The following is a 26,853-nucleotide window of genomic DNA, read 5'->3' on the forward strand; positions in this document are numbered from 1 at the left end:
ATCAGCACTCCTGTATCACTTGGATAAATTCCTAGCAGTGCTATTGCTGGGTCACACGGTAGATCTATTTTGAATTTTTTGAGGAACCTCCACACTGTTTTCCAGAGTGGCTGCACCAGTTTGCATTCCCACCAACAGTGCAAGGGGGTTCCCGTTTCTCCACATCCTCTCCAGCATCTATAGTCTCCTGATTTGTTCCTTTTAGCCACTCTGACTGGCATGAAGCGGTATCTGAGTGTGGTTTTGATTTGTATTTCCCTGATGGGGAGTGACGTTGAGCATCTTTTCATGTGCCTGTTGGCCATCTGGATGTCTTCTTTTTTTTTTTTTTTTTTTAAATTTTTTTTTTCAACGTTTATTTATTTTTGGGACAGAGAGAGACAGAGCATGAATGGGGGAGGGGCAGAGAGAGAGGGAGACACAGAATCGGAAACAGGCTCCAGGCTCTGAGCCATCAGCCCAGAGCCCGACGCGGGGCTCGAACTCACGGACCGCGAGATCGTGACCTGGCTGAAGTCGGACGCTTAACCGACTGCGCCACCCAGGCGCCCCTGGATGTCTTCTTTAGAGAAGTGTCTATTCATGTCTTCTGCCCATTTCTTCACTGGATCATTTGTTTTTTGGGTGTGCAGTTTGGTGAGCTCTTTATAGGTTTTGGATACCAGCCCTTTGTCCTATATGTCATTTGCAAATACCTTTTCCCATTCCATTGGTTGCCTTTTAGTTTTGTTGATTGTTACCTTTGCTGTGCAGAAGCTCTTTATCTTCATGAGGTCCCAGTAGTTCATTTTTGCTTTTAATTCCCTTGCCTTTGGGGATGTGTCAAGTAAGAAATTGCTACGGCTGAGGTCAGAGAGGTCTTTTCCTGCTTCCTCCTCTAGGGTTTTGATGGTTTCCTGTCTCACATTCAGGTCCTTCATCCATTTTGAGTTTGTTTTTGTGAATGGTGTAAGAAAGTGGTCTAGTTTCATCCTTCTGCATGTTGCTGTCCAGTTCTCCCAGCACCATTTGTTAAAGAGACTGTCTTTTATCCATTGGATATTCTTTCCTGCTGTGTCAAAGATTAGTTGGCCATACTTTTGTGGGTCTACTTCTGGGGTTTCTGTTCTATTCCATTGGTCTATGTGTCTGTATTTGTGCCAATACCATGCTGTCTTGATGACTACAGCTTTGTAGTAGAGGCTAAATCTGGGATTGTGATGCCTCCCGCTTTGGTCGTCTTCTTCAAAATTACTTTGGCTATGCGGGGTCTTTTGTGTTTCCATACAAATTTTAGGATTGCTTGTTCTAGCTTCGAGAAGAATGCTGGTGCAATTTTGATTGGGATTGCATTGAATGTGTAGATAGCTTTGGGTAGTATTAACATTTTAAATTTAAAAATTTTAAATATTTAAAATTTTTAAAAGATTTTATTAAAAAATTTTTTTTTAACGTTTATTTATTTTTGAGACAGAGAGAGACAGAGCATGAATGGGGGAGGGTCAGAGAGAGGGAGACACAGAATCTGAAACAGGCTCCAGGCTCTGAGCTGTCAGCACAGAGCCTGACGCGGGACTCGAACTTATGGACCGCAAGATCATGACCTGAGCTGAAGTCAGCCGCTTAACTGACTGAGCCACCCAGGCGCCCCTAAAAGATTTTATTTTTAATTAATCTCTACACCCAACACAGGGTTTGAACCCACAATCCCGAGATCAAGAGCTGCATACTTCACCAACTGATCCAGGCAGGCACCCCCATGGGCTTTTATTTTTTAAAGACTTCTGACAATTAATAGCTTTATTGAAATACTATTCACATACTATAAAACTCATGCTTTAAGTGTACGATTCAGTGTTTTTTAAAAAAAAATTTTATGTTTATTCATTTTGGAGAGAGAGACAGAGTGTGAGCCGGGGAGGGGCAGAGAGAGAGGGAGATGCAGAATCCGAAGCAGGCTCCAGGCTCTGAGCTGTCAGCATGGAGCCTGATGTGGGGCTCGAACTCACAAACTATGAGATCATGACCTGAGCTGAAGTCAGATGCTTAACTGACTGAGCCCCCCAGGTTCCCCTAATTCAGTAGTTTTTGTATATCCACAGAGTTGCAATTGTCACTGTATGTAATTTTAAAACATTTTTGTCAACCCAAAAAAGAAACTTCATGTCACTCTTCATTCTTGATATTAAGCATTTGAGTCTTCTTTCTTTTTCTCCTTGTTCAGTCTAGCCAAATTTTGTCAATTTTGTCAGCCTTTTCCACGATTATTTATTTTTGGGATAGAGACAGAGCATGAACGGGGGAGGGGCAGAGAGAGAGGGAGACACAGCATCGGAAACAGGCTCCAGGCTCTGAGCCATCAGCCCAGAGCCCGACGCGGGGCTCGAACTCACAGACCGCGAGATCGTGACCTGGCTGAAGTCGGACGCTTAACCGACTGCGCCACCCAGGCGCCCCATTGTCAGCCTTTTCAGACAAACAATTTTTGGTTTTGTTAATTTTCTCTGTTCTCTCTTATGTGAATTTCCACTTTCATTTTTAATTTTCTTCCCTTTGCTTGCTTTACGTTTAGTTTGCTCTTCTTGTCTAGTTCCTTAAGGTGGAAGGTTAGGTCATTTATTTGAGATTTTATTATTATTTTTTTTAATTTTTTTTTCAACGTTTTTATTTATTTTTGGGACAGAGAGAGACAGAGCATGAACGGGGGAGGGGCAGAGAGAGAGGGAGCCACAGAATCGGAAACAGGCTCCAGGCTCTGAGCCATCAGCCCAGAGCCTGACGCGGGGCTCGAACCCATGGACCGCGAGATCGTGACCTGGCTGAAGTCGGACGCCCAACCGACTGCACCACCCAGGCGCCCCAAGATTTTATTTTTTAATATTGGCATTTACAACTACACATTTCCCTCTAAGTAATGCTTTCATTTCAGGTATTATCCTTTTTAATCCAGACTGTCCATTGGGCCTTTTCAATAATCTCTCTCTCTTTATTGATATTATTTTTGGTTAGACATTGTTCTCATATTTTCCTTTAATTCTTTAGACATGGGTTTTTTTTTTTTTTTAGTTCATTGAATATATTTTCAGTACCTGATTTAACATCTTTGTCTAGTAAGTCCAATGTCTGGGCTTCCTTAGAGACAATTTCTGTTGATTACTTTTTTCCCTTTATATGGACCGTACTTTCTTGTTTCATCACCTGTCTCACAATTATTTGTTGGAAATATGTAGCAACTCTGGAAATAAAGTTATTTTCCACTCCTTAGGGTTTGTTGTTGTTGCTACTTGCCATTGTTATTGTTTAGTGACGTTTATGAAATAATTCTATAAAATTTATATTCTTTGTTAATGTGTGGCCACTGAAGTTTCTGCTTGATTAGCTCAGTGGTCAGCTAATGATTGGACAGAGATTTACTTAAATACTTGGAACCAATAAATCTCCCAGTCTTTGCTGAGGATCTCTGTGCATGCCTTCAACACCAAGCTATTCAGTTGTCAATTGCCTTAGTCTTTACTTCCTGCTTCTACAGAGTCTACTGGTCAGCCTGAGGTGAGAGGTTAGGGCCTTTTAGGTCTGAGTATGCATAATCTTGGACATGTACAACCCTATGCGTGTGAATGAATGGCCTTCTAGATTTTTAGAATATGTTGGAGTTCTTATGTATATCTTGCTTCCCAGTTTTTCCTTTTTAGGCTTTTTGGTTAGCCTATTGTTTGCTCCAACTGTTATCCCTTGCCTTAGGTAGCCACAAGATTAATAATTACCTTGAATTGTTTTTGACAAATTCTCCCAGGGAATTCGCTGGGCTCCAGTCAGGGCAAACACAGACATCTTTGCAAGTGGGATATTTCAGAGAACCATCAGTCAGATCATATAATAACAGTTCCCTAGTAATGAGGCTTTGAAGGAGCTCCAACCATTTTCTGCTCTTTCTGGTGGCTTCCCTGATGCTGTTTTTCACCATCACTGTGGGCTGCTGGTCTTCATGGCCACTACAGAGCTGGAGGGGAGGAGATGAGAAGAAGGAAAATTATAATATATATAATAGCACATAGCTTGCTGTTTCACTGGGTTTCATCTGATTCTCTTGAATAAATGCTTCCTGTATTGCTGAAAGCTTTTATGTAATTTCAGTTTCTGAAAAAGTTTGTTGTTTTTTCCAGTTTTCTTATTGCTTTTATGGAGGGGAGAATTTTCAAAGATCTTTACCATTACTGGTATTCTTTCAGTACATATTCTTGAATAAATGCTTTGTAATTTGTTATACTCTTTAGTTATTTACCTGTTATACTCTTTAGTTATTTACCAGAGTCTTTAAATGGTTGTTTTTTGAAGCTTTTGTCCAATTTTATCATTGCTTTTTGGGAAAAGGATTTGCTGAGCTCCACACACGGTCATTCCAGAAGTTCTGCTACTCCATTTTAGAATTTAATACCCAGCTGAACTGTAACCTCACCTAAGACATAAGGCAAAATGCATTTTTAGACAAAGGTATAACACTTTTGTCATCCATTAACCTTCACTAAAAGTAATACTAATGGCTAAAAAATCTATAGGGAAGCATGACATTTAATACAAGAATCAATAGATGTCAAATCCTCTATCACTAGTGACAGGAGGAGGGAGACTTAGTGAGATCCTTTTCTGTTTAACCTGTTGCAGCTGGGACCATATCTTTGTTCAATGTAATTTTATATAAAAATAGCATTCTAATACAATTTTCTTTTTTTTTTTTTAATTTTTTTTCAAGGTTTTTTATTTATTTTTGGGACAGAGAGAGACAGAGCATGAACGGGGGAGGGGCAGAGAGAGAGGGAGACACAGAATCGGAAACAGGCTCCAGGCTCCGAGCCATCAGCCCAGAGCCTGACACGGGGCTCAAACTCACGGACCGCAAGATCGTGACCTGGCTGAAGTCGGACGCTTAACCGACTGCGCCACCCAGGCGCCCCTACAATTTTCTAAAGTATATTAATAGTGCAGATAAGATCTTGTGTGTTAATCCCATGTTACAATTCATGTTTAATAGAGGAAAAAGTAGATTTCTGAATAACAAAACCTTTGTCTTTAACAGGTGAGAGGAATGACGTGTGCCTCCTGTGTACATAAAATAGAGTCTATCCTCACAAAACACAGAGGGATCTTCTACTGTTCTGTGGCCTTGGCAACCAACAAAGCACATATTAAGTATGACCCAGAAATTATTGGTCCCAGGGATATTATCCATACAGTTGAAGTAAGTGTTAAGACTTTGCATTTCTGTGTTCTTACCTATTCAGTCAGCCCTCTGTTGAATCACTTCTGGTTTGTATCAGATAGAAACAGTGAACAAGATCCGGCCCCTTTGATTACTCTCAATAACATCTGTCTCAAATTTAATGTGTGTTTATACCCTTTTTTTTTCCTTGGTCTTTGTCAGGAAGAGTTAGGCAAAGGCATGTTGGCACTATTAATCAGGAGCAGACTGAAGGTAGAATCACAAATCATTTAAAAATATTTAGAAAATGGAAGTAAAGTACAATTTGTTGTAAGATTAATTAATCACTAAGAAAGCAAAGCAACATGCTACATGCTTTGTTGTTTGTTAGGTCAAAGCAAATGATGTATTTTTTAAAAAATTTGAGTATAGTTGTCACAATGATGTTACATTAAGGTATACAACATAGTGATTCAACAACTCCATAGTTATGCTGTGCTCGCCCCAAGTGTAGCTACCACCTGTCACCATACAATGTTATTGCAATACCATTGACAGTATTCCCTATACTGTGTCTTTTATTCCCATGACTTACTCATTCCATAACTGGAAGCCTATATCTCCCACTCCTCTTCACCCATTTTACCCATCTCCCACCTACCTCCCCTCTGGCAACCATCAGATTGCTCTCTGTATTAATAAGTCTGATTCTCCTTGCAAATGATGTATTTTTAAGTTAAAGTAAGAAATTTAAAAGACCAAACTCTTGTCTTGGTAGCAAATTTATCCTGTGTTCTTCAATAAATCTTAAGTGGGTAGTAGTACATGTGAGAGTGCCTTAAAAACTTTAATGTGGTATAGCCTTGGTGTTATCATGATCTGAAGATATTAATAGTTCAGATAAGATCCTATTACTATAGATAATAATACCATTAACATCTTGTGAAGCTAGCATTATCAAGTATCTACTTTGAGCCAGTTTCCAAGATTGCAAAGCTTCAACTCTTAATTTAATTCTCACAACAGTGCTGTCATCTTCATTTTGGTGGTGGAGAAACTCAGGTTGAGAGAAGTTAAGTTACTTGCCCAAAGTCACATAGGTAGTAAGTGTCATAGCTGGGATTTGAGTCTGTTCTTTCTGACCCCAAATTTCATGGTTGCTTTTTTCACTGTGCTACATTTCCAACAAATGTAAGATGACAGCATTTTTCTTAGCAGTTGAAAATATAGTGTATGTTACTGTCTATGCACATATGAGTCTTACTTATGTGTAGTTTTCTTTAATACTTTGTCTTATTCAAGAAAATTTTTGTTCATGTTCTTTTTTTCTGATAGAACAAGAGTAAAGCCAACATATGCAAAGCCTTGAATAATATATTTAATATGGTGCTAGTTTTTGTGGCCTATTATTCAGTTTTCTGTACTTGTTCGGGGGAGGGATGGACAGCTGTCAAAGCTAAAATTTAGAAGAAATGATTAATGTACATCAATACTAGTGGATGACTCTTATCTAAATGTAAGATTTATGATTTTACTATTGAATTCTGTCTTTATTACATCATCAAACACTCTGTCAGCCTGACCACGTAACAGATTCTGCTTTTTTTCTAAAATCACTTAGTGGAGGCTTTATCTTACTTTTTGGTGTAATAAGAATCTCTAGTGAGGGCAACTGCACTTGAGTTAAATCATTAGTTTGAGAGCAGTAGGATAGACATTAACTAGAATTGGGGAAATATTCATTTCTTTGAAGGAAGATTATAAACACAAGTAATTAAGGAAGCACATCTTCATCTTTATATTCCCCAGAGTGCCTTGCACTCAGTAATTGAGTTGAATTGTTCTTAATGACAATACCATGACTTAGAATTTCTCTATATAATATTTATACATTCAGTGAAATAATTGTTTTCTCATGAATTTCCTTAGAGCTTAGGTTTTGAAGCTTCTTTGGTCAAAAAGGATCGGTCAGCAAGCCACCTGGACCATAAACGAGAAATAAGACAGTAAGTGCTTTTGGTGTGTCAGTAAGAAACAAGTGCTTTTGGTGTGTCAGTGAAAAACAGATTTTGACTCCTTGTTATAAATTTAACATCCTGTTGGCATGTTAGTTTTTACAGTGGCATCCTTATGTCGGGTGGAGTGGTCACAATTTGTATTTCTCTGTACTATGTAGACTCTTTAACCATAAGCTACTTATTCAAATGATTTTTCTTTTCTACGTGAGGTGGAGACGGTCCTTCCTTGTGAGCCTCTTTTTCTGTATTCCTGTCATGGGGCTGATGATATATATGATGGTTATGGACCACCATCTTGCAACTCTTCACCATAATCAGAGCATGAGTCAAGAAGAAATGATCAACATTCATTCTTCTTCTATGTTCCTGGAGCGCCAGATCCTGCCAGGACTGTCCATTATGAATTTGCTATCCTTTTTGTTGTGTGTACCTGTACAGGCAAGTGAAATGTTAGCAAGGATGTATGTTAATAATGTAAAACAGCAAAATGTGACAGGAAAGGCTATTTTCAGTTGCAAAACAGGTATTAGTCAGAAGTTGGATCATTTTATGCTGTGGATGCTTTATAAAAATAATCTTAAATTGAGTGGTTAAAGTAGATAATAAATTCCATTTAACTCTTAAGGGTACTATTTAATGGCAAAGCAGAGAATAAGAGCTCAATTCATATTTAGATATGAATTTAGCATTCATATCTGCTATTGTATATAATTGTATATTTAAAGCTATAATAGATTATATTTTATTTATCTATATTTGCACTTAATATTCCATATTAAATATATTAAAATTAATTATATTCACATTAGTATATTAAATGTTACTTAATTATTAATTATATAAACTAAAATAATGGTGGCAATTATAATATTATGTTATTATTTTTATTATTTCTCCCTAGCACTGAAGTTCATTATTTTCTGTATGTTTTCAACTCTTCTTTTGAGATAAACTTTTACTGTAGAACACTTCTATCTAATAAATCTATTCCTTTTTCTGATTCTTATAAAAAGTTATGATGATTTTAAGAAAATCCTAGTGTGTTTCTCTATACTAATGAAAAATAAGCTTCTCAGTTATGTATACCAATGAAAACAGCCAGCAGTTCCAGTAGCTTGTGATATACACTTAGGTTGAATTTTGGATAGGGGGAACAGAGTTTTCCATAAAAAACCCTTGTCAAAAAATGTAATTTTTTTCTTAGTTCTTTTTTTTTTCTTAGTTCTCGTTTTTGCTAGCATCTAAAAGAATAATCCAAGAATTATCTTTCTTTATATTATGGAATATCCATTGGATCATAGAGGACAGCTGCCAAGAGCTTCTACAGCAATTTGAATCCCTACATGCACATACCTGCTAAAATACGGACACTATTGTTTCAGCTTAAAATCTTTCCTTAGTGTTGCTGGATTAGATAAAAGTCAAAGGAAATGAACATTATTACTGTATCTTTGTTACTGAGATAAACATTTGGATTTCAGCATTTTTTAAAAAAGCAGTAATTATTGTTTCTGTATTACAGTTTTTTGGAGGCTGGTACTTCTACATTCAGGCGTATAGAGCCCTGAAGCATAAAACTGCAAATATGGATGTACTGATTGTGCTGGCAACCACCATTGCATTTGCCTACTCTTTGGTTATTCTTCTGGTTGCAATGTATGAAAGAGCCAAAGTAAACCCTATTACTTTCTTTGACACACCTCCTATGCTATTTGTCTTTATTGCACTAGGCCGGTGGCTGGAACATATAGCAAAGGTAAAGTAAGAACGGGTGACGTTTGTTAAAATCTTGGGTAGATAAATGATTGTAATATTTTCGAGTCCAATTATTGGAAATATGCATTGACTTATATAGTTAACAAAAGAAGTACTTCTGTTTTGGTAATATTTTAAGTTAAATTTTCCTTTAGAAGATTTACCAAATTAATGGAATTAATACTGTAGATAGTATAGTACATCCATGTTCATTTAAACATGAGATTTAAACAGAGAGACATTTGATAAATATTTATTTATATCATATTGTTAATGGGAAAATTGATGTGACCACAGGATTTAAAATAATGATGGAAAGAATATTCACCCATAATCCCATACTATAATGGAAATTACTTTCTAATTCTGCTCGAGATACCTTTATATTTTAGAGTGGCAAACATAGTGTACATACCAGTTTGTATCCTTAACATTATACAGCTTTTTCCCCATTTTGCAGTCTAGATAATTATTTGGTATTTTCTGAATCATACTCTGGCAAATCATTGTGCTGTCACTCAACTAAACCATTCCTGTTTTGTTCTCAATTAGACTGTTTCCAGTTTTAAATTTTAGATAATCTTGCATTAAACATATTCATGTTTAATAGTAATTTCTATTGAATTAGTATCTTAGGATAAATTATAAAGTATATGAGTAAAGAGCATAAATATTTTTATGGCTCATGCTACAAGTTGTAACAATTTTTTTTATCAACAAGAGTACATTAGTAAAGTAGTTTTACTACAACTTCATTGGCATTAACTCCTGTATAAATTCTTGCTAAATTAGTATGCATTAAATGGTATCATAGAGTTGCTTTCTTTTGCATTTCTTCCATTAATAGCAAGGATAAACATTTTTCCACATATCAGGTATTTAATTTCTTCTTACATGAATTTCCTAATCATGTCCTTTGCTCATGTACCTGAGTTCTTGATGCTTTTCTTATTAAGCTACATTATTTATTTATAAATTATGCCTAATAATATATTTTATATTTTGTATACTTAATATTTTTGAAGTGAAATATTTTCTAATTTTAACTGATTAATATTCCTAAAATTATCTCTTGGGTAAATGTTAAGTATTATATCTTTATTTTAGGTAAAACCTGAGATTTTTCTTCCTTAGCATTGTTAACATGTTTGTTTTTTATTTATAGGGCAAAACATCAGAGGCTCTTGCCAAGCTAATTTCACTACAAGCTACAGAAGCAACTATTGTAACTCTTGACTCTGATAATATTCTCTTAAGGTATTTATTTTCATTCTTCCCCCTTCTCTTTTTAACTTCTTACAAAAAATATCAAATATACCCAGAAGTAGAAGAGTATAATGAACTCACCTAATCTATCTCCCAGATTTGAGTTATTCACATTTGGCCAGACTTCATCTAAATATCTTTCTGTTGTTGCAGTAGTATTTTAAATTCCAGTCATATTGTTTTACTGCTAAATATTCCTAAAAAAGGACATATTCTCATGTATCTACCATATTGCATTTAACAAAATGAACAATACCTTAATACCATCTCTTATACAGTCTATATTCACATTTCTCTTGTTGTCTCCCAAAAGTTGAAAGTTTCTTTGTTTGAAATAAAAATCAAACAAGTTCTACATGTTGATGCATTTGACTAACACGTTTCTTTTAATCTAAAACAGCTCTTCCATCTTGTTCTCCCTCCTCCCTCTCTACCACCCTCCTACTCCCACCTACCACCCCCTCAACCCCCGCCATGCAATTAACTTATTAGAGAAGAATCCATCAATGTGATGTCCTGCAGAATATCACACAATCTGAATTTAACTCTTTGCTTCCTTGTGTTGTCATCTAACTTGTTCTCTAACTCCTATGTTATCTGTAAACTGGAAGTTAGAGCTAAAGGCTTGATAAGATTTCAGTCTTTTTTTTTTTAAGATTTCATTCTTTTGTATTTCTCATTTGTATATTCATAAAACTATGTAGGCAAATTTACACAATAAATAAATTGTTTACTTAAATAAAACCCATCACATTATTTTCTAAAGCTTTCATTTATTCATTCAGTGACTATTCAACAAACATATAGGGTACCTATTTTGTGCCAGATACTGAACTATTCCCCAACAGTGAACAGGACTAACATTGTAGCTCCTAGCTTAAATGTTAGTTCTAGTTTCCATTGGTAGCAGTTCCGGAGCTACAAGCTTGACATTAACCAACAAGCTTGCATGGAAAGATCAGGGTGAGAAACATATTTTCCCAATGCTTTTTATTTTTTTTTAATATTTTTTAAAGTTTTAATTATTTATTTTGAGAGAGAGGGTGGAGGAAGGGGCAGAGAGAGAGAGAGAGAGGGAGAGAGAGAGTCTCAAGCAGGCTCCACACTCAGCACAGAGCCCGATGCAGTGCTCAATCTCACGAGCATAAGATCACGACCTGAGCCGATATCAAGAGTCAGCCGCTTAACTGACTGAACCACCCAGGCACCCCTCAATGCTTTTTATTTTAACTCATATGCAGTGAAGAACAAGTGGATGTGGAACTTGTACAACGTGGAGACATCATTAAAGTGGTTCCAGGAGGCAAATTTCCAGTGGATGGTCGTGTAATTGAAGGACATTCTATGGTAGATGAGTCCCTTATCACAGGTATGTTCTTTCAGAGGATCATGACATGAAAGTAAAATGAATCCAAAGTGATAATGAAAAATAGGAATAAAAAGTGGAGAGCTTTTTTGTAGAAACTATGGAATGAGTAAATAATGAGCAAAGAGAACGTGAATTCTTTTTAAGACTGTATTAAATCAATTTCTGCAGATTTACTTTGTGTTTTTAGTTATGCTACTGAAAGCTTTTTTAACTGAGGATTGTTTATTACTAGAATGTGTAGCCAAAGGAAGTTTTCTCATTCTGATGTAGAGCGCAAGAGACTTTGGCAGATTTTCCTGAGCAAATAACCTATTTTGTTTTCCTTCCCTAAAGACTGGTCTGGTCTGAGCTGGCATATGACTCCAGGTTTTCCACCTCAGGGTCTGCTCTAAGAAAGGAGGCCTTGGAGTAGTTTTAGAGATCTTAGCTAACTAAGGCTGATCCAGAACAGAACCAAAATAATACCTTAACCCTCAGGATGACTCCAGAAGAGGCTCAGCTTATGGACTATGAGGAAATAATTTTAGGACTCTGTGTTTCTCAATAGGGTGCTATTGCCAATTCAGATGGGACAATTGTTAGTTCTGGGGAACTGCTTACACATTGTAATATACTTAGTATCCCTGACCCTGGCCCACTAAATTGGAGTAGCAGCACCACATGCTCCACCGGGAGTTATTACAAACAAGAACTCCCACATTTCTAAGTGCTCCTTGGGAACATTTAGAAAACCAGTGATCTAAGGCTAGGGTGGAGCTTTAAAAATGTCTGCCTATAAGACATTGTCTTTAGACATGTCTGCCTAAAAACCTTAATAGGCTTTTCCAGTTTAAGATATATATCCCTGGGTTTGGCTCAGAACTGACATAAGGAAAAAGGGAGGGCAACTTTGACCTAGGCATTTGTCCAGATTCTATTTCATGAAGTAAGCATCACTTTTCTACATATTTTTTGACAATTAATGAATAACAGCATGTTTCAAGATAGTATTTATTAATGTTCCCTAAATCTAAATCTGTCTTTACTCCTTTATACAGGGGAGGCAATGCCAGTGGCTAAGAAATCTGGCAGCACAGTGATTGCTGGTTCCATTAACCAGAATGGGTCACTACTTATCCGTGCAACCCATGTTGGAGCTGACACAACACTTTCTCAAATTGTCAAACTTGTGGAAGAGGCACAAACATCAAAGGTAACTTAACTCCCTAGGAGAAACTGAAAGAATTTTTTTTTTAAAGAGTGCTCAGTATAATCCTGATCTAGTTTTTTATATTTTCATTTGATTAACTCTAGTTGCATTAATATGGAGTTTATTTAAATATTTGTGTGTAATACCAAATAATACTCTATTACAAAAAAGAGACCTTGATACATGTGTTGTTGTTATTGTTGTTGTTATCATTCTAGGCTCCTATCCAGCAGTTTGCAGACAAACTCAGTGGCTACTTTGTTCCTTTTATTGTTGTCATTTCCATTGCTACCCTCTTGGTTTGGATTATAATTGGATTTCTGAATTTTGAAATTGTGGAAACCTACTTTCCTGTAAGTGACTTGTAAAAACTCTTTACCATATGGAAAAAACAGTTGGTGAATCTTTTGCATAAACTGTTAGTTGGAAAATAATTTTATAATTACTAGTAACTTTAAGGGCCTGAAGTGGGAGGATAATAACAATAACATTTGCATTTCTAGTACTGAACTTTTATATTTTATACTAGTCTCATTACAAACATGACTTTGCTTACTTGAAGGACTATAGATGTATTGAGAAAAGCCTTGGGATCTCAGCTCTGTTTCCAATATATCATCCAATATATCCTCTTATTTTAACTTTCACAACAAATGCAAGTTATGCACGATGGGTGTTATTAGAATCTCATTTTATAGATGAGGAAACTGAACATCAGTGTGATCTTAAGTCAACTTAATTTCTCTCTGAACCTCAGTCTCATCATCTATAAAGTGAGATTCTAATAACACCCATCCTTGCATAACTTGCAGTTGTTGTTAAAGTTAGATAAGAGGATATATTGGAAACACTTTGTAATTTATTAAATGCTTTATAAATATAAAGTAATATTAATGTCTGTTCCTCTGTATTTCTATAATAGTCTCTAAAGTATGGTGTCATAAAGTGGTAAAGTAGACCTGGCTTGTACCTTATATTAGAGATATAACCTTTAAGTCACTTCTGTTATCCTCGATTTTGTCATCTGTAATGTAGTGATAATAATACCTAAATTGCAAGATTGGAATGAGTGTAGGTGAAAACATGCGCATATGACATATATTAAAGCATAAGCTTTAGTCCCTCCCAACTCTGTTTCTAGGTAGATAAATATCTCTTAGATGAACACTTAAAGTATTTGAGAACTTTGTGAGAACCTAGCACTGTAAACCCATTACTACTAAGAAAGTCTTACTTTGTTGTGTTTCTTTATTTTAAAAAATACCATGCTGTACACTGTTTCATGTTGTTTGTCCCTTTATTTATTTATTTGAAAATGTTTATTTATTTATTTTGAGAGTGAGAAAGATGGAGCACGAGCAGGGAGCGGTCAGTGAGAGAGGGAAACAGAGAATCCCAGGGCTCACAGGGACTCAGGACTCAAAAACCACAAGATCATGACCTGAGCCGAAATCAAGAGTCAGACACTTAACCAACTGAGCCACTCAGGCACACCTGTTCCTTCATTTAAAGAACAAGTAGAATCAGGAGAGTGAGGGTGAGATGTAGAGCCTTACTGGGGACCTGAAGAAAAACTTACTGCCAAGAAGGACATTTTGAAGGTTTTGTTGGCTAGAAGAGGTGTCTCTGGGATCTCCTAGATATTTATTGAAGATTGGAAAAGAATTAAATTAGGGCCATGGAAACACAGAAGGTCTCTTTGCCATCTCCATTGATTCAATAGGCTCTTTCCAGTTTGGTTACAACACTGGAGTCATCGGTGCTCCTGAGACAATTATTAAGAATTTTCTCAGTTACTCTTTGGAAAAGAGATTAGAAGACTCTCCCACTCAGGTGGTACTCACTTCCCTCTGGTCCTTGTCTGTGGCAGTCTTCTCCATTAATGGTATGATTGCCTCCTTTTCTATTGGACTTTTGTCAACTGCTTTGGCAGGCGCGATTCAATGCTTATTGTCAACCTATTGGCTGTTGCTGGTGCCTGCCTTATGGGGTTCTCCAGAGTAGCAGAGTCTGTTGAAATGCTGATCCTGGGCCAATAGATTATTGGCCTCTTCTGTGGACACTGCACAGGTTTGTGCCCATGTACCTTGGAGAGATATCTACTACTGTCCTACGGGGTTGGGGGAGCTTTGGCATTCCTAACTAGCTGGGAATTGTTGTCAGGATTCTGGTGGCTCAGATTTTTTGTCTGAAAGTCATCTTGGAGACTGAAGAGCTTTGGCCCCTGTTGTTGGGCTTCACCATCAATCTAGCTGTCCTACAAAGTACAGCCCTTCCACCTTGCCCTGAAAGTCCTAGATTCTTGGTCATTAACAGAAAGGAAGAAAAGACTGCTAAGGAGAACATCTAGTGATTGTGGGGCACCCAAGACGTGACTCAGTCAGGACATCCAGGAGATGAAAGATGGGAGTGCTAGGATGGCACAAGAAAGGCAAGTCACTATGCTGGAGCTATTCAGAGTGTCCAGTTACTGACAGCATATTGTCATTTCCACCATACTCCAGCTCTCCCAGCAGCTCTCTCAAATCAATGCTATGTTCTGTTACTCAATAGGAATCTTCAAAGATGCAGATGTTGGGGAGCCAGTCTATACCACCATTGGTGCGGGTATGGTTAATACTGTCTTCACTGCAGTTTCTCTGTTTCTGGTCAAAAGAGCAGGGAGGAAGACTCTACTTCTGATTAGCTTTGGATACATGGCATTTTGTTCCATCCTCATGACTGTTTCTTTGTTATTAAAGGACAAGTATAATTGGAAGAGCTTTGTCTGTATTGTGTCTGTCTTGGTCTTCGTGCCGTTTTTTGAAATTGGCCCAGGCTCCATTCCCTGGTTTATTGTGTCGAAACTCTTCATCCATGTACGCCACCCAGCTGCAATGGCAGAGGCTGGTTATTCCAATGGGACCTCCAACTTTTTGGTTGGGCTGCCTTTCCCCCTCAGCTGCATTCTATTTAGGAACCTACATTTGTATTGTATTCACTGGCTTCCTTGTTTTCTTCTTTGTCTTCATCTTTTTCAAAGTCCCTGATACCCATGGCAGGACTTTTGAGGAAATTACATGAGCCTTTGAAGGGCAGGTAAAGGAGGCCGGTAGAGCTGACAAAGGCCTCATTGTGGAGATTAATAGCATCCAACCCGTTAAGGAGACCACCACCAATGTCTAAGTCATGCCTCCTTCCTGCCTCCCTACCAACATGAAAAAGCAACCTCTCCCTGAGTGAGAGAGAGACCTCATCAGATTGTAACCCAGAACTGTTTCTGAATATTGCTACTTGATTTCCTTTCTCTTCTTGAGCACTCAGAGGAACCCAGTGCTAGGTTCGTTGTTATCTACAGTGGTTTTTTAAAACATTTTATCTCTTGGACATTCTCTTCTGTTTAGGAGAGACCAAGTGAACTTTCCTTCATTTCAGGAGTAATTGGCTGCTTGGTGTATGACAACTTTGCCAGCGTTTTCTCCCTTGGGTTCTTGTATTGCCTCAAAAGGGCATATACGAGAGTAAGAGTAAGGTGCAACTTCCCCAACCCCAGACTTACCAAGAAGCAGATGTATGTGAGTGTGGAGGGCATAGAGGAATTAAATAATAGCACCTTCCTCACTACCATACAACTCTGCAGAGAAAATTAACTTGAGTTTAATTTATTTTATCTTCTAGTTTTATTACATAAATATTTAGTTCTTTAAGTGTAAAGTGATTTTACCAAATAACGAGAACATAAGGAAATTGAGGTTAGAGGGAAGCGCTTAAAGAGAGGTGATAGGGTAGAAGATTTGATACTGGAAAAGTAAAGGTGCACTAAAAAGGAGCATTTCTTAGGAATGTAATATGTTATTGCAGAGTACATGATATGGTGTATGAGGTTTACACATTGCCTCTTAACAATTTCTGTCCTTCGGGTGGAAACTCTCCAGTTTAACTTCTCAGGAAAGTCATGTGCCTATATTAAGAAGCTACTGGTCTCCTTTGGAACTTTTTTCTTTGTTGAAGATTATACGTAGTATTACTTGAAATCTACAATTATTACTAAAATAGGCATTGTACTTAATGGTGGTTGATGGATTGGAACTTTGGATGGAGTCCAGAGAAGGGAAGCTAGATCCTTTCTCCCCTCACTGGACCAAACAAGATCTTCCCTTATAGCAGACCCACTTTTATTTTTTAATGTTTATTTATTTTTGGAGAGGGAATGCAAGTGCGGGAGGGGAGAGAGAAGGGGACAGAGCATCAGAAGCAGACTCTGCACTGACAGCAGTGAGCCCGATGTGGGGCTCGAACTCACAAACCTTGAGACCATGACCTGAGCCGAAGTCAGATGCTCAATGAACCCAGGTGCCCCAAGACTCACTTTTTTTTTAAGTACTCTTACCACCTGTCTAGTGGGAGAGTCCTCCAGATGAGCAAGCAAAAATGCTGGCTCTTGGTAGAGGTTTAGTATTTTTCCATTTTGTTTTTTAAGAGATACTATTTTATTTTATTTTTTATAAATAACTCCATTTTTCCTCAAATTTTTACTTAAATTCTAGTTAGTTAACATATAGTATAGGAGCACCTGGGTGGCTCAGTAGGTTAAGCGTCCAACTTGGGTTCAGGTCATGATCTTGCAGTTCGTGAGTTCGAGCCCTGTGTCCAGCTCCGTGCTGATAGCTCAGAGCCTGGAGCCTGCTTCAGATTCTGTGTCTCCCTCTCTCTCTGTGCCCCTATCCCACCTGTGCTCGCTCTCTCTCTCTCTCTCTCTCTCTCTCAAAAATAAATAAACATTAAAAAATTAAAAAAAAACATATAGTATAATGTTGATTTCAGGAGAATATAGTGATACATCACTTACGTATAGCACCCAGTGCTCATCATAACAAGTGCCTTCCTATACCCATTACCTATTTAGCCCATCTTCTACATCTTTGTAATATAACTTGAAGTCCAGAATTCTGATGCCTCTAGCTTTGCTTTTCTTTTTCAAAATTGGTTTGGCTATTTGGGTTTTTTGGTGGTTCCATACAAATTTTAGGATTGTTTGTTCTAGCTTTGAGAAGAATGCTGGTGCAAATTTGATTGGGATTGCATTAATTATATAGATAGCTTTGGGTAGCATAGACATTTTAACAATGTTTGTTCTTCCAATCCATGGGCATGGAATGTTTTCCCCTTTCTTTGGGTCCTCTTCAATTTATTTTATAAGTGTTCTATAGTTTTCAGAGTCCCGATATTTTACCTCTTTCATTAGGTTTATTCCAGGTATCTTATGGTTTTTGGTGCAATTATAAGTGGGATTGAGTCCTTGATTTCTTTTTCTGCTGCTTCATTATTGGTGTACAGAAATACAACAGATTTCTGAACATTGATTTTATGTTCTACAACTTTGCTGAATTCATGTGTCAGTTCTAGCAATTTTTTGGTGGAGTGTTTCGGTTTTCTACACAGAGTATCATGTCATCTGTGAATGGTAAAAGTTTGACTTTTTCCTTGCCAATTTGGATGTCTTTATTTCTTTTTGTTGTCTGACTGCTGAGGCTAAGACTTCCATACTATGTTAAATCGTAGTGGTGAGAGTGGACATTCCTGTCTTGTTTCTGACTGTAGAGGAAAAGCTTCAGTTTTTCCCCATTGAGGATGATACTGTGGGTCTTTCATATATGGCTTTTATGATATTGAGGTATGTTCCATCTACTCCTACTTTGTTGAGGGTTTTTATCAAGAATAGATGCTGTATTTTGTCACATGCTTTTTCTGCATCTTTTGAGGGGATCATGTGGTTTTTATCCTTTCTTTTATAAATGTGGTATATCACACTGATTGATATGCAAATATGAAATAACTCCTGCAGCCCAGGAATAAGTCCCACTTGATCATGGTGAATAATTCTTTCGGTGTACTATTGGGTTCAATTTGTTAGTATCCTGTTGAGAATTTTTGCATCCAGGTTCATCAGGGATATTGGCCTGTAAGTCTCTTTTTAGTGGGATCTTTGTCTCTTTTTGGAATCAAGGTAATGCTGGCCTCATAGGTTGAGATTGGAAGTTCCTTTCATTTTTATTTTTTGGAACAGTTTGAGAAGAATAGGTATTAACTCTTCTTTAAATATCTGGTAGAATTCCGCTGGGAATCTATCTGGTCCTGTACTTTTGTTTGTTGGGAGATTTTTGATTACAGATTGAATTTCTTTGTTTCCTCGTTATGAATCTGTTCAAATTTTCTATTTCTCCCTGTTTTAGTTTTAGTAGTTTGTATTTTTCTAGGAATTTGTCAGTTTCATCCAGATTGCCACATTTGTTGGCATATAAGTTTTCAAGATATTCTCTTCTAATGGTTTATGTTTATGTAGTGTTGATTGTGATCTCCTTTTCATTAATGATTTTATTTATGTGGGTCCTTTCTCTCTCTCCTTTTTTTTTTTTTTTTTGAGAGCAAGGGGCAGAGAGTGAGAGAGAGAGAAAAATAGGACTCACCAGAGCAGGGCTTGAGCTCACCTGAAGTGGGGCTGGTGCTCACCTGAAGTGGGGCTGGAGCTCACCCGATGCAGGACTTGAACTCAGGAATCATGAGATAATGACCTGAGCTGAAGTCAGATGCTTAACCGACTAAGCCACCCAGGCACCCTCTCTTTTCTTATGGATAAGCCTGGCTGGGGGTTATCAATTTTATTAATTCTTTCAAAGAACCAGCTCTTAGTTTCATTGATCTGTTCTACTGATTTTTTTGTTTCTATATCATTTATTTCTACCATAATCTTTATTATTTCCCTTCTTCTGCTGGCTTTAGGCTTCATTATTGGGTTTTTTGCTAGCTCTTTTAGGTGTAAGAGTAGGTTGTTTATTTGAGACTTTTCTTGCTTCTTGATGTAGGCTTGTATCGCAATATACTCTCCTCATAGGACTGCCTTTGCTGTATCCCAAAGATTTTGGATTGTTGTGTTTTCATTTTCATTTGCCTCCATGTATTTTTTTAAATTTCTTCTTTAATTTCCTGGCTAACCCATTCATTCTTTAGTAGGATGTTCTTTAACCTCCATGTATATGTTGTCTTTCCAAATTTTTTCTTGTTTTTGACTTCAAGTTTCATAACGTTGTGGTTGGAAAATATTCATGGTAGGATCTCAATCTTTTCGTGCTTGTGGAGGGCTGATTTGTGACCCAGTGCATGTCTGTTCTGGAGAATGTTCCATGTGAACTCAAAAAGAATATGTATTCTGCTACTTTAAGATGAAATGATATAAATATATCTGTTAAGTCCATTGGTTCATTGTGCCATTCAAAGCCATTGTTTTCTTGTTGATTTTCTGCTTAGATGATCTGTCCATGGCTGTAAGGGGGGTGTTAAAGAACCCTACTATTATTGTATTATTATCAGTGAGTTTCTTTATGTTTGTTATTAATTTATTTATATATTTGGGTTCCTCCAAGTTGGGGGCATTAAATATTTACAATTGTTAGATATTCTTGATTGATAGAACTATTAATTATGATATGGGCCTTCTTCATCTCTTGTTATAATCTTTGATTTTTTTTATAAAAAAATTTTTTTTAACATTTATTTATTTTTGAGACAGGGAGAGAGCATGAACGGGGGTGGGGGGGAGGGTCAGAGAAAGAGGGAGACACAGAATCTGAAACAGGCTCCAGTCTCTGAGCTGTTAGCACAGAGCCCGATGCAGGGCTTGAGCCCACAGACCGTGAGATCATGACCTGAGCTGAAGTCAGACGCTTAACTGACTGAGCCACCCAGGTGCCCCTAATCTTTGATTTAAAATCTAGTTTGTTTGATATAAGTATGGCTACTCCAGCTTTCTTTTGATGTACATTAGCATGATTGGTGGTTCTGTATCCTCTTACTTTCAATCTGCAGGTGTCTTTAGGTATAAAACGAGTCTCTTATAGGCAGCATATAGATGGGTCTTGTTTTTTTAGTCATTCTGATACACTGTGTCTTTCTATTGGAGCATTTAGTCCATTTGTATTCAGAATGATTTTGGTAGATATGAATTTAGTGCCATTGTGTCACCTATAAAGTTGGTGTTTCTGGTGATGCTCTTTGTTCCTTTCTAGTCTTTGTTGCTTTTGGTCTTTTTTTCCCCTTTAATATTTCTTGATTGTCTGGTTCAGTTGTCATGAGATCTTTTAGTTTTTGTCTGGGAAACTCTTTATCTGTTCTTCTATTTTGAATGACCGCCTTCTTGGATAGAGTATTCTTGGTTGCATATTGTTTCCACTCAGCACGTTGAATATATCTTGCCACTTCTTTCTGGCCTGCCAAGTTTCTGTGGAGAGATCTGCTGTGAACCTGGTCTGTCTTCCCTTGTAGATTAATGACTTTTTGTTTTCAGGATTCTTTCCTTGTCTGGGTATTTTGTAAATTTGACTAAGGTCTTGACGATGACTGGCTTTTGTTGAATTTAATGGGAATTCTCTGTGCTTCTTGGATTTTGATGTCTGTTTCCTTCCCAAGATTAGGGAAGTTTTCAGCTGTAACTTGCTCAAATAAACTTCCTGCCCCTTTTTCTCTCTCTTCTTCTTTTGGTACAGCTATGATGTGAATTGTATTATGCTTTATGTTATTACAGTTTAGGCTGAGTTCCCTAAGTCTGCAATTGTGATTCAGTACCATTCTCTCCCCCCTCTTTTCAGCTTTGTTATTTTCAGTAATTTTATCTTTTATATGTGATTCATTACTCTGCTTTGTCCATTCTGATTGTTATGGCATTCAAGTAGATTTGCATCTTGGTATAGCATTTTTGATTTTGGCCTGACGAGTTTTTAGTTCTTTTGTCTCTGCAGTAAGGAATTCTCTAGTGTCTTCTATGCAGTAAGGAATTCTCTAGTGTCTTCTTCTCTAGTGTCTTCTATGCTTTTCTGAAACCTGGCTGGTATCTTTATAATTGTTATTTTAAATTCTGGTTCAGATATCTTACTTATATCTGTATTGATTAAAAACCTGGTCATTACGTCTTCCTTTTCTTTCTTTTGGGGTTAATTCCTCCATCTTGTCATTTTGTCTAGGTCACTGTTTTTTTGTGCGATTGTTAGGAAAGCCTGTTATATTCCTGCTCCTGAGAGAAATGGCTATATTAATAAGAGGTCCAGAAAAATAAAAGCATCCTATATGTACTGTGCTGTTGTGTTTTGGCTGCTCCTATCTTTAGGTCAGTCCTCTGCAGAATTTCTCCTTGCCTGCAGTGGGGGTTGTTTGGACCTTGTCTACTGTGTGGCAAATTTTGACTAGGTGTGTCTCAGTCTCTTTGTTAAAACAAGCCTGATGAAAAAAAAAAAACAGGCCAGATCCTATTTCCCCTACAGCTGAAGTGTTACAGCACTCTATAATCAGTAGCCTTGGTGAGTGCAAGGGGTTTGTGCTGGTCTTCTTGAGGAGGAGCCTGCAGGGCTTATATTCAAGAGGACTTGCCCTAGAGAGGCACCTGCAGAATGCAGGGGGACGGGGTTTGATATAAGCAGCTCTGGTCTCCACTGGGGTGTGCTGTGCTGCTCACTGAAGTCAGTCAGTGCTGATGGGTGGGCTGGGGGAGAGGGGAATGGTGATGGACCTCTCTTCCCCATAGTGGGGAGTTCCTGCAGGCCAGTCTTCCGGTAGCCCTCACAGAAGACCAAAAAATCACCCCTTTTCTGTCCCTGGCTTCCGTCAGATTTCTGCCTTCACCCTATCTATATCTGAGCTGCCTGCCTGCCAGGTGGCACAGTACTTGTGTGTTTTATCAGGCATGCAGCTGGGTTTCAAAACTTTAAATTTTAGGGACCCGCATGACTCGGACCTGCACTGATCCTCTGGGGGAGGGTCTCACCATACTTTTGCCATTTGTCGGTTTGTCCCATAAAAGTTCTTGCACTATCTTGCAGTAGTTTGGAGTTTATGGTAAAGTGTAGCACATAGCCAGCACTGGGGTTTGCTGCCTTCAGCCAGTATCTTTGTTCCTATGAGAACAGGGCATCATATTGCCAGTGCTAATTCTCTTATCCCTGGAGAGGCCATGCCACCACTCCCAAATGCACTCCAAGAAGGGTAATTGTTTCTACCCATGTGACCAAGGGGATCCCTCAGACCATGCTGCCTGCTCCAAGGTCTCCACCCTCCCTCCCCACTGGAACACCACTGAGCCCACCAGGCACGATTCCAGCAACAGTATGGACTTCTAAAACTTCAGACTTTGCATTTTACTGCTTATAAAACTTACGACAGTCAGCCCCTCTCCTTTTCTTAGTCACTGGTTTTGGGGAAAAGTTTTACTTGTGCAGTCCCCTGCCTGCTGCTTCACTCTTGCCCTCTCTCTCTTGCCCCTCTTTCTGTAATCAGGGCTCCTTCCCTTCCACAGCACCCACAGTTCTTTTCTCCCTCAAATCAACCCCTGCAGCTCCTACCTTCCATGAGGTGGTCGTTTTTCTACCTGTAGATGTGCAGTTTTGTTCTCTCAGTCCTCAGATCAATTTCTTCATTGTTTGGAATGGTATGATATTTATCTAGCTGTGTTTTAGGGAAGAGGCAAGCTTAGTGTCCCCCTACTTCTCCACCATCTTAACTCCTTTCCCAAGAGATTTTAATTGTTGATTTTAATTTTTTAAGTTTTAATTTTAATCCCAGTTAGTTAACATACAGTGTTATATTAGTTCCAGGTGTACAATATAGTGATTCAATAATTCCATCCATTACCTGGTTCTCATCATGACATGTGCACTCCTTAATCCCCATCACCTATTTAATCCATCCCCCCAACCACCTCCCCTCTGGTAACCATCAGTTTGTTCCCTGTAGTTAAGAGTCTGTTTATTGACTTGTTTCTTTCTATTTTTTCCCTTTATTCATTTGTTTTGTTTCTTAAATTCCACGTGAGTGAAATCATATGGTATTTGTCTTTCTCTGACTGACTTATTTTGCTTAGCATTATAATGTCTGGCTCCATCTATGTGGTTGCAAATGGCAAGATTTTATTCTTTTTTATGGTTGAAGTAATATTCCATTATAAATATATACCACATCTTCTTTATCCATTCATCAATCAATGGACAGTGGTGCTGCTTCCATATCTTGCCTATTGTAAGTAATGCTGCTATAAACATACTGGTGCATGTATCCCTTTGAATTATTGTTTTTGTATTCTTTGAGTAAATACTCAGTAGTGCAATTGCTGGATCATAGGGTACTTCTACTTTTAACTTTTTGAGTAACCTCTATACTGTTTTCCAGAGTGGCTCCATCAGTTCCCACCAACAGTTCAAGAGGTTTCCTTTTGCTTTGCATCCTTGCCAACATCTGTTGTTTCTCGTGTTGTTGATTTTAGCCATTCTGACAGGTGTGAGTTGATATTTCATTGTAGTTTTGATTTGCATGTCCCTGATGGTAAGTGATGATGTGAATCTTTTCATGTGTCTTGGCCATATGTATGTCTTTTTTGGAGAAATGTCTGTTCATGTCTTCTGCCCATTTTGTAATTGGATTATTTGTTTTTTGGGTGTTGAGTTTGATAAGCCGTTATAGATTTTGAATACTAGCCTTTTATCAAAGGATATATGTCCTTGAAAATATCTTCTCCCATTCCATAGGTTTCCTTTTAATTCTGTTGATTGTTTCTTTCTCTGTTCAGAAACTTTCTATTTTGATGTAGTCCCAATAGCTTATTGTTCCTTTGGTTTCCCTTGCCTCAGGAGACCTATCTAAAAAAAAGTTGCTATGACCAATGTCATTGAAGTTACTGCCTGTGTTCTCTTCTAGGATTTTTATGGTTTCATGTCTCAGATTTAAGTCTTTAATCCACTTTTAATTTAATTTTTTGTATGGTGTAAGAAAGTGGTCCAATTTCCTCCTTTTGCATGTAATTGTCCAGTGTTCCCAGTACCATTTGTTGAGGAGACTGTCTTTTTTCCATTGACTATATCTTCTTGCTTTGTTTAAGATTTATTGACCATATAATTGTGGGTTTATTTCTGGGTTTTCTATTCTTTTCTGTTGATCTGTGTCTATTTTTATGCAGTTACTATACTGTTTTGATTCCTACAGCTTTGTGATATAACTTGAAATCTGGAATTTTGACACCTCCAGCTTTGCTTTCTTTTTCAAGATTGCTTTGGCTATTTGGAGTCTTTTGTGTTTCCATACAAATTTTAGGACTGTTTGTTCTAGTTCTGTGAAAAATGCTGCTGGTATTTTGGTAGGGATTATATTAAATCTGTAGATTGCTTTGGGTAATACAGACATTTTAATAATATTTGTTTTTCCAATGCATGAGCATGGAATATTTTTCCATTTCTTTTTGTCGTCTTCAGTTTCTTTCATCAATGTTTTACAATTTTCAGAGTACAGGTCTTTTACCTCTTTGGTTAGGTTTATTAAGTATTCTGTTAGTTTCATGAAATTGTAAATGGGATTGTTGTCTTAATTTTTATTTCTGCTTCTTCATTATTTGTGTATAGAACTGCAGCAGTAATTTGTAGATTGATTTTGTATCCTGCAACTTTACAGAACTTGTTTATCAGTTCTAGCATTTTTTTTTTGGTGGAGTCTTTCAGGTTTTCTATATATAATATCATGTCATGTGCATGTTGTGAACATTTTACTTCTTCCTTACCAATTTGGATGCCCTTTTCTTTTTTTTTTTTTTTTTTTTTTTTTTCCCCCAACGTTTATTTACTTTTGGGACAGAGAGAGACAGAGCATGAACGGGGGAGGGGCAGAGAGAGAGGGAGACACAGAATCGGAAACAGGCTCCAGGCTCTGAGCCATCAGCCCAGAGCCCGACGCGGGGCTCGAACTCAGACCGCGAGATCGTGACCTGGCTGAAGTCGGACGCTTAACCAACTGCGCCACCCAGGCGCCCCTGGATGCCCTTTTCTTTCTTTTTGTGGTCTAATTGCTGTGGCTAGAACTTATAGTACTATGTTGAATAAAGTGGTGAGAGTGGACATTCTTGTCTTGTTCGTGGCCTTTGGGGAAAAGCTCTCAGGTTTTCTCCATTGAGGATGTTATCTGTGGGTTTTTCATAAATGGCCTTCATTATGTTTAAGTATGTTCCCTATAAATCTACTTTGTTGAGGATTTTTATCATGAATGCATGTTGTGCTTTGTCAAATGCTTTTTGTGTATCTATTGAAATGATGATATGCTTCTCATACTTTCTCTTATTGATGTGGATTTTTCTTTTGTTATAAGCCATAACTTTAAAATAATTCAGAAGAGAATGTTCATAGCTAACTTTGATTTTGTAACCCCAACCCTGGGAGAGGATTTTTCCTGAACAATTATCTATTTGAAATATGTTGTTGCATTAGCGTCATCACATGCTCATTCATCCATTACCATGTCAAGTTACCCTTATTACTATGTTTCCACTGTATTAGGTTAAATGCCCTTAGGGGCCCATACATTTGAGATAGTATGAGTAAATGTGCAGTGTAGCCCACACTTGAGAGTATGAATGTGCACCATCCCCTTGTAACTTGTTTCCTCTGTTTCTACAGTCCCCCATTGGATAGAATGTGTTAAACATCATCTCTGTATATAAATATTACACTGCTTCTGCTGGGTGGAGTTTGCATCTATGGATTTTTTCCAAACTTCGGTGTTCAGTCTCATCTGGCTACTTTGCCTTATTGGAGAGTTGAGAACTCCTTAAATCTTGAGAAAGAGGGTGGAGGACTCTGCCTCAGTCTAGACCCAGACGGTGGAAATAGGACAGAAGAGTGTGAGATCAGGACATGTGGCTTCTTGGAGGTGCTGGTTGGGGGTTTTGGGGGAAATGGGGGCTTTCTTCTAAGGGGATAAGAAACTGAAGACTTCTAACTCTGGAGCATTTCAGAGAGTTAGATGAGATGGAGGGATTTACGTTTGCCATAGGTCAAGGGCACCCCCACAAATCATCTAGTTTCCCAGTATTTTTATAAATGGAAATTGGACCCCATGACACTTATAGTCTCTTCCCTTTTTCATGTATTGCTGGATCTCCCTTTCTCTCCTTGATGCTTACACACTTCAGGCCCTTGAGCCAAACCCTTGCCTATGGTATTATTTTAGTTACCAGTTCTCATGTCATTCAGCCTTGGGATAAAAACTCACAGAGCTATGGAATGGGGCTTTGTTGGAACAT

At 37.8% G+C, this 26,853-nt stretch overlaps 1 protein-coding gene across 2 annotated transcripts in view; it reads left to right on the forward strand.

The window, feature by feature from the left end:
- ATP7A (ATPase copper transporting alpha) overlaps positions 1-26,853 on the forward strand; it is a 190,261-nt gene that overhangs the window by 128,598 nt on the left and 34,810 nt on the right. For both annotated transcript variants that reach the window (XM_030304920.1, XM_030304921.1), the window contains 8 exons: positions 5,054-5,215; positions 7,106-7,182; positions 7,404-7,632; positions 8,717-8,950; positions 10,115-10,206; positions 11,457-11,584; positions 12,622-12,776; positions 12,992-13,126. In XM_030304920.1, coding sequence (XP_030160780.1) covers positions 5,054-5,215; positions 7,106-7,182; positions 7,404-7,632; positions 8,717-8,950; positions 10,115-10,206; positions 11,457-11,584; positions 12,622-12,776; positions 12,992-13,126 — 1,212 coding nt within the window. The remainder of the gene's footprint in view (positions 1-5,053; positions 5,216-7,105; positions 7,183-7,403; positions 7,633-8,716; positions 8,951-10,114; positions 10,207-11,456; positions 11,585-12,621; positions 12,777-12,991; positions 13,127-26,853) is intronic.

This window comes from Lynx canadensis, chromosome X (assembly GCF_007474595.2).
Source record: "Lynx canadensis isolate LIC74 chromosome X, mLynCan4.pri.v2, whole genome shotgun sequence".
Taxonomy (NCBI): domain Eukaryota; kingdom Metazoa; phylum Chordata; class Mammalia; order Carnivora; family Felidae; genus Lynx; species Lynx canadensis.